Source organism: Sander lucioperca, chromosome 15 (genome assembly GCF_008315115.2).
Source record: "Sander lucioperca isolate FBNREF2018 chromosome 15, SLUC_FBN_1.2, whole genome shotgun sequence".
Classification (NCBI taxonomy): Eukaryota; Metazoa; Chordata; class Actinopteri; order Perciformes; family Percidae; genus Sander; species Sander lucioperca.
The window spans coordinates 14567212-14579532 of record NC_050187.1 but is presented as its reverse complement, the minus strand read 5'-3'; the positions used below and the strand labels follow the sequence as shown (position 1 = coordinate 14579532).

The window sequence follows — 12321 nt, the reverse complement described above, 5'->3', positions numbered from 1 at the left end:
GGTGGAAAAGCCCAAAAAAATTATCTTTAAAAAGAAAAAAAGGGTTTTGTATAATACTCTAAGATAAATGGACGTTTACTACTTGATATATATATACATATATGTATACATATATATACATATGTACATATATATATGTATGTATATATATGTGTGTGTATATATATATATGTGTATGTATACATATGTACATATATATATGTATATGTATGTATATATATATCATGTATATATAAATGTTTATGTATGTATGTATATATATGTATGTATATTGAAGTAATATATATGTATATATATATGTATATATATATATATGTGTATGTATATATATATATGTGTATATATATACACATGTGTATATATATATATATATGTATATATATATATATATATATATGTGTATGTATATATATATATATATGTGTGTATATATACACATGTATGTATATATATATATATATATATATATATATATACACATGTATATATATATGTGTGTATATATATATATACACATGTATATATATATATATGTGTATATATATATATGTATGTATAATGTGTGTGTATATATAATTTGGACCATTATTATTACCATATCTGTGTCTAAAACTTTGGAAAAGCTAGAGCAGGTAATAACACTCAAAAAGCTTAAAGAAAAAACTGCTAAAGGTCCATCTACAATCATAATATCTGAAAAGGCTGTTAGTTAGTTTGATGATTTTTCAACGTTTTTGGCGCTTCTTTGCAGCTTTTCACATTCATTCAGCTAAGGTGCTGACAAAAACGGCTCGGGTGCTGCACCTAAGCCTTTTAATGGTAGGGAAAACCCTGATATATGCTTGACAGTAAGCTTCTATGGTAAGCTTCCTCAACGATTTTTTTTTTTTTTTTTTTTTTTTTAGATTGGCATGAACAACTCCAACTCCCATGAGTATTAGCAGTAGGCGCGGTGGTAACGCTTCTTGGGAACTGTAGTTGTTGATTGCTAACAAAATAAGCTCTGTCTGTTTTTATACAGTCTATGGTTTTGTCCCAAAGAAAAACTTTAATTTAAGCTAAAACATTTCAAGAAGACCAAAACAAAACAAAAATCAAGCAGACGTAAGTTAAAATATCCGTAAAAAGAATTATTAACAGTAGCATACCTAACATTAACGACTGCTAGCCCAAAGAAACTCAGCACTTTCAGTTCTCTTAATACATCCATGCTTTCACTATACTAACTTGCCCACTGTTAAAACGTATCCACGGTGATAGCTTCCACTTGGTTCAGAACCAATTTTTATATTTCTGACATCATCTGAAGGAGCCATGTTGTGTGACGTTGCCGGAGAAAACGAAACTTACTGTGGGAAACAGCCCAGACGTACGAAGGAAAAGACGTTAACGTAGAGTTGCGATGAAAGCGAAAAATATATAGTATTCTTGCACTTTGTGCTCGTAATTTAATTGACATTCCGACTAGTCATTTATAATGAACGTAGTTAAACTGAACGAGTATGCACAGAGACAACGCTTGGAGCTGAAATATGAGGACGTTGGATCCGTTGGCCCTGATCACATTAAAACGTGAGTATACATTCTCTGGTGGGGTTTACGACCTGCATGCATGTCCTGTATGTATGATTTAAAAAGGTCTGGGACTTTAATGGGACATACTCTTATTGAATGGAAGGATAGTATTTCCCATGGCGTTGGTTTGGGTGTATTCTATGTTGCTTTTAGGCCAATCAGTGTCCCAGCTGTTGTCACTTTTTCCTTACCACATTTAAACCACGCAGGCAATAGATGTAACATTAAGTTAACAGTGTATACCTTTAGAGTTGAGTTCAGATATTATTAATTGTTTACTACATTATATTGTTAAAAAAATAGCAATAAGAAAATGTTATGGTATGGTGAATGGCATGGTATGAGTGTAAGGCCACTTTAAAAAAAGACTGTAATAGATGCAAATGTTTTGAACCTTAATAGTCTTAAAGTATTGTTTCTACTGTTACTGTGGCACCGAGTTAGATATTGAAAAATTATTATTTTGGATTCGGTACTCAACTGTATCATACTGACACCAGTACAAAAAACAAAATGTATAATACATTTATTTTAGGTAATTAGATCAAGTGCTTGCGTAGCAGTAAATACATACACATATCACAGTATTTTTCACATGCAATAAAATTAATGACTTTACATTAGCAGTCCCATAAAGTTTTCTAATGAGGGCCTAACGGGGTCCAACATATGTTAATAACGTCACCTGTGGGAATGTTAATTAAGTGTGCAAATTCATGTCTGTACTCCTTTATTATCTTGTCTGTTTAACAACATTTATATTTCTTTCTCAGATTTACTGTAAGAGCAGTCCTGAATGGTAAGGCGTATCCTGATGGCGTGGGGAAGAACAAGAAGGAAGCCAAACAGAACGCAGCTAAAAATGCCCTGAGATGCTTGTTGGAGGAACCAATTGACCCTGTAAGATTACCTCTTTATTGACCTACTGTTTGTGTAAAACTACAGAGGTAAGTAGTAATACACATTAGTTTTTCCTAGCTTAATTAAAGTCCCAGGAAAGTGCAGTGGGAAATAATGAATTGACATGCATGTTATTAGCTGTAATATTGTCATGAATGTAGTATTTTGTAGTTTCAAATAAGCAGCACTCTAACCACTTAATATAAAATCCTATTTTTTGTTTTCAAGACTGGAGAAGAGAAATACAGCGGCACGCCAAGCAAACCAAAGGAGGAATTGAATCAAAATGTGTTGGACATCTGGTGAGCCCAAACAGTGGAGACACATTTTTTCTGTTTAAATATTTTAGTTGGGTTTGATTATTAAAGGTTTTAATTTGATTCTGATTTGTCTTGGTGTTACAGTGAAAAGACAAAGAGCTTGAGTGTGATAACTACAGGCAAAGTTTTTACAGACACAAATTACATAGGAATGATCAACAGCTACTGTCAGAAAACAAAGCTCTTCCATGACTACATCTTAGAGAAAATATGTGGTCCACCTCATAACCCTCAGTAAGTATGAACCTCTGTAACCTGAATAGACACTACAGACACTATATGAAAACCCTTGATATGAGAGATACATTTTAACAAGATTATCTAAATATTTCCTCTCTGCCTACACAGGTTTTTCTACAAACTAGTGATCAACAATAAGGAGTACCCTGTAGGTGAGGGTAAGAGTGCAAAGGAAGCCAAACAGAAAGCAGCTCAGCTGGCCTTGTCTGCTCTTCAAGAAGAGACAGACTGGGACAGCAAGGTATTTCATATTTTCTTTTTGTTTTAATATGATAACAATCAGTTTTTCTGCACCATGAAACCATAGCTGCCACAGCTTCCTTTGAAATTCATCACTATATACTGTAATATGCAAGCTCAGTCTTCTTCTTTTCTTTTTTTGTAGTCACCATGTAAAATAAAAAAATGTTATTGTTTTAATCTGGTGAAGGTACAACACTTCAAGCTTTACAACAGGTTTTAAACATCCTCATATTATTTACACCATTTATTCAGAAGTTCGAACCAAGATCAGCATCACAGTTACTACCCACGCTGTCCATTGTAAATGTAATTTTGTGTTCAACTCTCATCATTGCTGTGCGTGCAAACGAATATACAAAGCAGTGATTGATCATAATGACATTAAGGGTGTATTCTAGGGTTAAAGTAGTCTCGCTTTGCCAGTCCTTCCTTCACAACGCCGCGGAGGAGGGTCTGGCTAGTCCACACAGCATTCTAGGATGGAAGAAAAACGTGCTCTGGTTTATTGGCATTTCTTTAAACCAATCACAATCGTCTTGGGCAGTGCTAAGCACGTGGAAAAGCCGCGGTGCCGCTGCACAATAGCCTCGGGGAAAAAATTTGTTTTGGTGCAACATGTGTACCTTTAAAAGTTATTTTAGTCATGCAACAGAAAACTCAGATTGGACAGATAGTCTAGCTAGCTGTCTGGATTTACCCTGCAGAGATCTGAGGAGCAGTTAACTATAGTCCGCATAAATCGACAGGAGTTTAAAATGCCAACACACAGGAAGCCCAAAGCAATGGATATCCGGCCTAAATGAGTGAAATCCGGCGGAATTTACGTTGGCAACGGAACTTCGAGGATATAGACTAGGGTTAAAAAGACTTGGTTGTACCTGCCACTCTGTTGTAAAACTATATGTAGCAGTGTTGCTGCGCTATCTCCATACCAGTGATTGCCAAAGTTGGAGCATCAATTACTATAAAACATGGTACCATGTAACAGCCGAACACTTCCTTCGTGCTTTCAGGTATCTGTTTGCCCAGCTGTGTCTGAAGACAGTGTGTACGCCAAGCTGTCCACCCCACCGAGCACACCGTAAGGCACTGACCGAGCAGTACAACGGATGGTAAAGTTTATATGTTGGGCATAATCTATTCAAGTGTCTCAATGTATTCTCCAAGGGACTCCCATGATGCAAAATCAAAAAGCGTGCCAATGACAACTAAAAGTGACTCAGCTGTTTTCACCAATTCATTGAATCCTCCCAAGGATCAGGTTTGTTACCTTCTATGTGATCCTGTTAATGCTATCATGGTTCATGTCAATGTTTTGTAATGCTCAGTCTATTGCAAAATATGAGTTGCTTTAAAAGAACAGGCCGACTTATTGGGACTTTAGCTTATTCACCATAACCCCCAGAGTAAGACAAGTCGATACATACCCTTCTCATGTCCGTGCGTGTTGTAACGCTGTCTGACGGTTCCACCGGTAGCTTAGCCTAGCACAGATCCTATATTCTCAGAAGGCGAAGCTCTGCTACTTCTGCTACTTGCGCGGAGTGATTTGCTTTGCAGCAAGCTTTTCTGAGAATATAGTTCCCGGTTTGTTTACGGTTAGAAGATGGCTGTGTCTCATGTTACGTTGTTTTTTGTATACGCTGTAACTCTACAAATCACAACATGTAAATAGGAACATGTTGGCGTTATTGAGAGCACACAATACTAAACAATAACCATAGTATTGCAAGACAAATAGTTTGTTCTCAGCACACCAAATCCCCTTTTCCCATTAGACTCTGAGCTCTTTAGATTACCGAGAAGTAAAGAAGGACTTTGTGCCTCTTCACCTCGTATAATGGAATTTGAATATGTGTATGCTTAAATATAATTGACTATTTTTTTTCTCCTTCCCATTACATTACAAGATTCAAAGTCCTGATGTGAAGCCCAAAATAAAGTAAGCCATCTTTTGAGACTCACTGTAAAGCTACAGTACATCATATTTCACCAGTTTTTGCTGATTATACTTGTTCTTGTCTTGTTAGAATTGCAGCAAATTTCCCAAATGCCTGCAAAAACCATAAAGAGGTAAAGTAAGAAGAATATATTCCATTGTAGTTTATCTTGTTTTTTTTTTTTTTTTTTTTAACATTTTAATCTTTATATCATGACTTTATTGATTTATTTAGGATATAATGGTCAATTTCAATGTCAAGAATACAGATAATAAACAGAGTGAGAAAACAACAAACCAGTCAGTGATCTCAAGGTATGGAAAATGAAAACATTGAATTACAATATTGATACAATTATTGAATGATTTCTAGCACTGCTGTGTTTATACGTATTTTATTATTATTCAAAAATAATATGTATTGTCACCTTTTTCCCTTGTGGTTTATCTCAACAGGTTTACATCAGATTTTGACTCCATAGTGTGCCTTGGCAAAGGAGCCTTTGGTCAAGTTTTTAAAGCTGAACAAAAACTGATAAAGAAGTATTATGCCATAAAAATTGTCCGCTGCAAAGAGTAAGTCAAGGATGACAGATGTTTTCATTTTGTTTTCATCAAATGAGCTCTGTATAGTGTTTATTTATTTTTTTATTTTTTTAAATGCAAAATAGGTTGAAAGTTTCATTAAAGCTGCAGGAGATAACATTTAAAAAAATCCAGAATTTCGAATTAGAGTGAGACCTCTTTCTGCAGCTCTTCCCTAGCCCAAGCCCCTCCCATTAGGCATGCACCTGCTGCATACAGTAACATTTACGAGTACTAATCCTTCATTTCATCCAGATGGCATGCTGTTAAATAGCGGCAATTCTAAATGACCATTCCTTTTTCTTTGTAAAACCCTTTGAGATGATATACTGTGATTCAAGGCTCTTGTAAGCTACGTAAACATTAGCTTGAATAAGCCACAGCTTTGAGCTAGTGTTAGCAGGAGGCTAAACTCCCGGCTAAACTACCACATTTATGTTTCCTGTGGTGTGTTAGAGGAGACATAAACACGGCAAAGGAACGGGTGTTTGTGCTAGGCTAAAGGTTAACCCCAGCAGACCAGCTCTCCTGACTGACTGTTTTCAGCAACTGGACTACTTGTTTACACAATTGTCTTCCTATATGTCCTGTATATAGATGGATGACAATAAAGTCTCCTATTTAATGGTTTAGCCTTGAATTAGCTGCAGCTGAGCCTTTGGCTACGCTAAACAGAACTTCTACCGAAGGAACATGCAGCTGCATTGGCAGAACAGCCAATAGTAACGCTCTCTCTCTCTGAAATGACCTGTGATTGGTCAAGGACAGCTAGATTTACTAAACCTGAATACAGAGCCAAGGATGGGGTGCAGAAGTCTAGTTTTCTCTCAGACCACTTAAATTAAAATATTCTGCTAGATTATTATGGAATTTTTACCCAACAATGCCAAAAAGTAAACTGCCTCCCCCAGCGTTAACCAAGTCACGCTCTTCTTGTTCTTCTTAGGATAAAAAAAGCTCTACGAGAGGTGATGGCATTATCAGACCTCCATCACGGCAACATTGTTCGATACTACACATGTTGGTTGGAGGATTCAGGATACCAATGGGACAAGGCAGATGACAGTGGTAGCACTTCACAGTAAGTCACATCAATTTATTAAAGCCGTTACTGAACTGTACTTATTTTACTGAACATGAAGGTATGTCGTGTCACAGTGTTTCTGTTCCCACTTTTCTAGGTCGACTGGTAATTCATCGGTAAAGTACCTTTATATTCAGATGGAGTTGTGTGACACCAGAACCCTTAGAGTGTGGATCGACGAGAAGAATATTCAGAATGTGAAGAAATCTCTGCGAGACTCCAAAAGAAGAGATGAAAGTTTAACTATTGCTCAGCAAATGGTCAGTGCAGTCGAGTACATTCACTCTAAGATGCTCATCCACAGAGACCTGAAGGTGAGACGAAGATAATAAAATCATCATTTATTACATCACATCAGTCATGGAGCTACATATTCATTTGTTAATTTCTCTCCCACGGTTAGCCTGCCAACATCATGTTTGGGCAAGATGGAGAAGTGAAGATCGGAGACTTTGGTCTGGTCACTGATGAGAACGATGACGATGCTGAGAACCTGTTGGAGAGAACCGTGTACAAAGGAACCCCATCTTACATGGCTCCTGAGCAGGTGACTTTAGATTCATCTGTATTATTAAATATTGGTTGTCAAAGGCAAACCTGTGGGTATTTTAACCACCACTCATGCTGTATAGCTAGACCGCCTTTTGTTAATATTGTGTTCTTGTTTTATGACAGAAGAGAAAGAGCACTTATGACCGAAAAGTGGACATATTTGCTTTGGGTTTGATATATTTCGAGCTCCTTTGGAACATCTCTGTCGGCAACGAAAGGAAAGTGGTGAGTTAATTAGGGTCCAAAATCCTGCTATATGTCGATAATAACTGTTAATTAATAAATGCTTTTTGCTTTGAGTTTGTTTCAAAGATACAATTTACCAGATACTTGATTGATCGTCAAATCTTCTACAGAACACCATAGGTGTTTCTCACAGCATTTTAACTTGTCATAGTAGGAAAATCACAGGTGTAACTTATAACATTAACAATGGTTTCATTATATTCAAGTGTATCAGTATGTCATAACATTGTGACAGCGATTTAGCATGCACAATACCAGGACCCTGAAACTGAAGCAGATAAATGGAATTCAGCCATCATTAGAAACTTTAAAAAATGAAACTTGTATTGGTCACATACAATTTACAGTACAATGACATGTTGCATTTAACCCATTCGAGTATTAGGAGCAGTAGACAGCTATATATAATATATAATACAGCATCCGGGGAGCAACCCGAGGTTGTTTTGCTCAGGGACAGTTTGAGATGTAGCCACAGGAGCATAGGATCGAACCGCCAATCTTGTGGTTGAGGGGCAACCACTTCACCTCTGAGCCACAGCCAGGAGCATGTCAGGGCCTTTGCATGAAAGTATTATTTATTTTCTGAAAGATTATTATTATAGTCATTGTGCCATCTATTGACAATAGGAAGTCAACCATCTATGACAAAGATCATCTGATTTACAGTGCTGCTCACGAGTATAGGAACCCCTGCTAAAGTTTACTGAAAAGAGGAATAAAAAAATCATCTTTTGGAAATTGATCTTAATACCTTAATTGAACAAATTAGGAAAAATCCAACCTTTAAGGACACCAATTTTCTTTGTGAATGAAAAATGTATCGTAAATAAATAAATGTTCTTCCTTAAAATACAGGGGGCATAAGTATAGACACCCCTATGTTAAATTCCCATAGAGGCAGGCAGATGTTTATTTTTAAAGGCCAGTTATTTGATGGATCCAGGATACTATGCATCCTGATAAAGTTCCCTTGGCCTTTGGAATTAAAATAGCCCCACATCATCACACACCGTTCACCATAGCTAGAGATTGGCATGGTTTTATTTCAGTTAGCCCAATAGCTGGTTTGATTAGCATTGAGAGATGATCTTATGGAAAGTACCCCATGTCAATATCTAGGTATGGTGAAGGGTGTGTGATGATGTGGGGCTATTTTAATTCCAAAGGCCAAGGGAACTTTATCAGGATGCATAGTATCCTGGATCCATCAAATAACTGGCCTTTAAAAATAAAAATCTGCCTGCCTCTATGGGAATTTAACATAGGGGTGTACTTACTTATGCCCCCTGTATTTTAAGGAAGAACATTTATTTATGTACGATACATTATTCATTCACAAAGAAAATTGGTGTTCTCAAAGGTTGGATTTTTCCAAAGTTTTTCAATTAAGGCATTAAGATCAGTTTCCAAAAGATGATTTTTTTATTCCTCTTTTTAGTCAACTTTAGCAGGGGTTCCTATACTCATGAGCAGCACTGTACATGAAATTTACATGGTGTGGTCAACACATGATATACAGCTGCATGACATATAATTAATACTTTAATGATAATTTTAATAAAACGGGTATCTCAAATCAAGCAATCTGATTGGTTCATAGCTGTGATGTAACGAACTGATAGCTGATACCATAGAGGTAAGCCGTTCATCTGCACACACCCTGCTAGAACACATAGCTAGTTTAAAATCTGCAATGTATCCCTCTAAGTCTATGCTATATTTGAAATATTTTCACCGCTTTACCTTGCTGTCACACAGCTCTTTTCGACGGGGACCTGAAGCTGTTATCTAGGCTCTCTTCAAAGCCACCAGACTCCATTGATAAAAAACAGCAATTTTACCTTGCAGAAAACGGGAGTTGCTCTACCGCTGCCTCGAATGGTTAGTTGCTTGTCTACTGCTGTCTCGATCGTTTAGTTTGTTTGTTATTGTGTGCCTTTCTTAAGTATTAAGCAAAATACATTCTTTACTAAAAGTCTGTGCTAGCTGCTAGTGAAGGCTAACATCACCTGCACTGCATTCCATAGCAATCGCCTCGGGATGACAGTTTTATAAAATCCATAGCTCACTTCAGTCCGTGATACGTTGTAATTATGTCACAGTTAGCGGGTTGTAGCTGTGATATAATCACAACATACCACAGCCTGTCCTGAGCTATTGCTTAAGTGTCATCTAACGCCACATAGTGGATACAGGAAATGGTACAAAATTTGCAACAGGTCATTTTTAGCATCACACGCTCCATGCAGGAAATGTCTAACCTGTGCCACAGTCACAGAAATGCATGGCCACATCAACCGGCGTCGCAGCAGAACCCCACACGTGTAACAAGGTGCGAGGGTCTTATTTACATATGTGCTTTTCCTACTGTGACATGTCAAAATGCCGTCTGTGGAAAAGGCCTATTTATAAAGTTTATAAATTTGTATCATGCCAGTTTTTTTTTTTTCTTCCTTTTCTCACTGCATAAACTCCAGATTTGGGATGATGCCAGAAACCAAAAATTTCCTCAAGGATTTCCACAAAAGTTTCCCCTGGAGGTAGACCATTCTTTCTTTCACTTGACAGATAAAACAATATTTTCCTCAGGGTGGCCATCATTTGTGATGGTCTCCCAACATGGCAGTAGTAAGGCTGAGGTATAGGGGTTTACAACAGTTCATTTGTGAAGCCTCAATGGATAAGGAGTCAAAACAGGACTGTTGGTGTGTGTATGTATACAGTAATTAAATACAAACATTAAATATCAGCAGGACAGTTGACTATTTTAAGAAAAGATTTACTTTATGTTGCCAAGGTAAAGTCAGCTTGAGGGAAATACAGTTAAGTGGAGCCTCAAAGACACAGACTCAAGGCAGCATTTATTGATATCATGGAGATCACAATAGCTGTTCTTTTTGTTGCAGACCAAAATCATTAAGTCAATGCTGTGTGAGAAGCCAGAAGACCGACCTGAAGCAAGTAAACTAAAGATGGACTTGGAAGAGTGCACTCGTACACTTACAATGTTTAAAGATATGTGTCGCGACAGTAGGACTGTCTGATTATTACAAGGAAATACTCAAACAGCAAAAGCATCAGTCATCACAAGCAAGACTATTTATTCAGCAAATACAGTAATTGCATAATACTTTTTCTTGCAAGTGTTTGATTGCTACAGGGGAATGCCTCTTTGAAAACTTTTCATGAACTGATCTGATGAAATGTATCATAATTATGTAGTATTGATGGGAGAAGGCACAGAACCTTGTGCATTTTATAATCAGGGAATTGGGTCATTCCGTGTCAAATCAGATTTTGTTTACATTTTTGATTTAGTTCAAACTTTATGTATATGCAATTTGAGACCATATATTTTGAGAATTGCATAGAGCATTGCATTATTTTCGCACTCTTATATATAGATAACTGCATCATTTTCCCAACCTAACAAAACATCTGTCAGGCAGGAAGCCATTTTTAGGGTTCAATATCTTCAGCAATATAACTCCTAGACTTGAGGACCTATAGCCATGACATTTGGTGGGGGCATAAACAAAACAGCAAACACCAGATCCAAATGATTGACAGGCACAAGCAGATGTCATATTTTGAATTACTGGCCCTTGAAAATGGAAAAAAGTTTAGAACAGTTGGTTTTGCGGCCCCAGGCAGTACCCTAAAGTATGTTTACATATGGACCTTTCCATACTTCCGGCTGGAAACAATATTTGATGTACCAAATTTCAGGGGTTTTAACATAAACTGAATCTTACATAAGGCAAGTATCACAAGCTAAGGTTGCAAATCTGTGTGATTTCCTTCTATGTTTCAATTAATATGATATCAGGCGTACTATCCAAACCGACCACCCATGTGTAGACCTGTATTGAGCAATGAAGACTGAAAAACTGAAACACATACCCCTTTTCACACAAATTTTCATGGTCCTAATTTTCAATTCAATTTTTTTTATAGTGTCAAATCATAACAGACACTTTACACATAGAGTAGGTCTAGACCACACTCTAATTTATATGGGACCCAACAATTCCCCCAAGAATAATTGCACACAGTGGCAAGGAAATACTTCCTTTTAACAGGCAGAAACCTTGGACAGAACCTGGCTCTCTGAGAAAAAAATAATAATAGTAGTAGCACAATCCACATCGCCATTCTTGCCATAACTCAGATTCCCATGATGTTAGAGCCCTTGAAATTTGGCAAAAGCCATTTTTAGGGTTCAATATCTTTAGAAATATAACTCCTAGACTTGAGGACCTATAGCCATGATATTTGGTGGGGGCACAAACAAAACCACGTACACTAGATCCAAATGGAAAGGCACAAGCAGATGTCATATTTTTCATTACTGGCTCTTGAAAATGGAAAAAAGTGAAAAACAGGTGGTTTGGGGCCCCAGGCAGTCTCCCAAAGTATTTACATATGGACATGTCCATATTTCCTATAAATACAGTATTTTATTGTTTTGCCAAATTTCAAGGTCTCTAACATCGGAATCCGAGTAATGGCAAGAATGGACTGTGCTACTATTGCTGTTGCTATTATTTTTGCTCTCTCAGAGAGCCAAGTTCTGTCTGAGGTTTCTGCCTGTTAAAAGGAAGACCTACTCTATCTGTTAAGTGCCCTGAGAT

General features: G+C 37.0%; 1 protein-coding gene across 1 annotated transcript in view; it reads left to right on the top strand.

Moving 5' to 3' along the window:
* The first annotated feature begins 1176 nt into the window (after positions 1–1176).
* Positions 1177–12321, top strand: part of eif2ak2 (eukaryotic translation initiation factor 2-alpha kinase 2) — a 63081-nt gene continuing 51936 nt past the window's right edge. Inside the window, exons 1-5 of the mRNA XM_035992145.1 lie at positions 1177–1424; positions 1458–1572; positions 2349–2475; positions 2704–2777; positions 2880–3029. Coding sequence (XP_035848038.1) covers positions 1478–1572; positions 2349–2475; positions 2704–2777; positions 2880–3029 — 446 coding nt within the window. The 5' untranslated portion in view covers positions 1177–1424; positions 1458–1477. The remainder of the gene's footprint in view (positions 1425–1457; positions 1573–2348; positions 2476–2703; positions 2778–2879; positions 3030–12321) is intronic.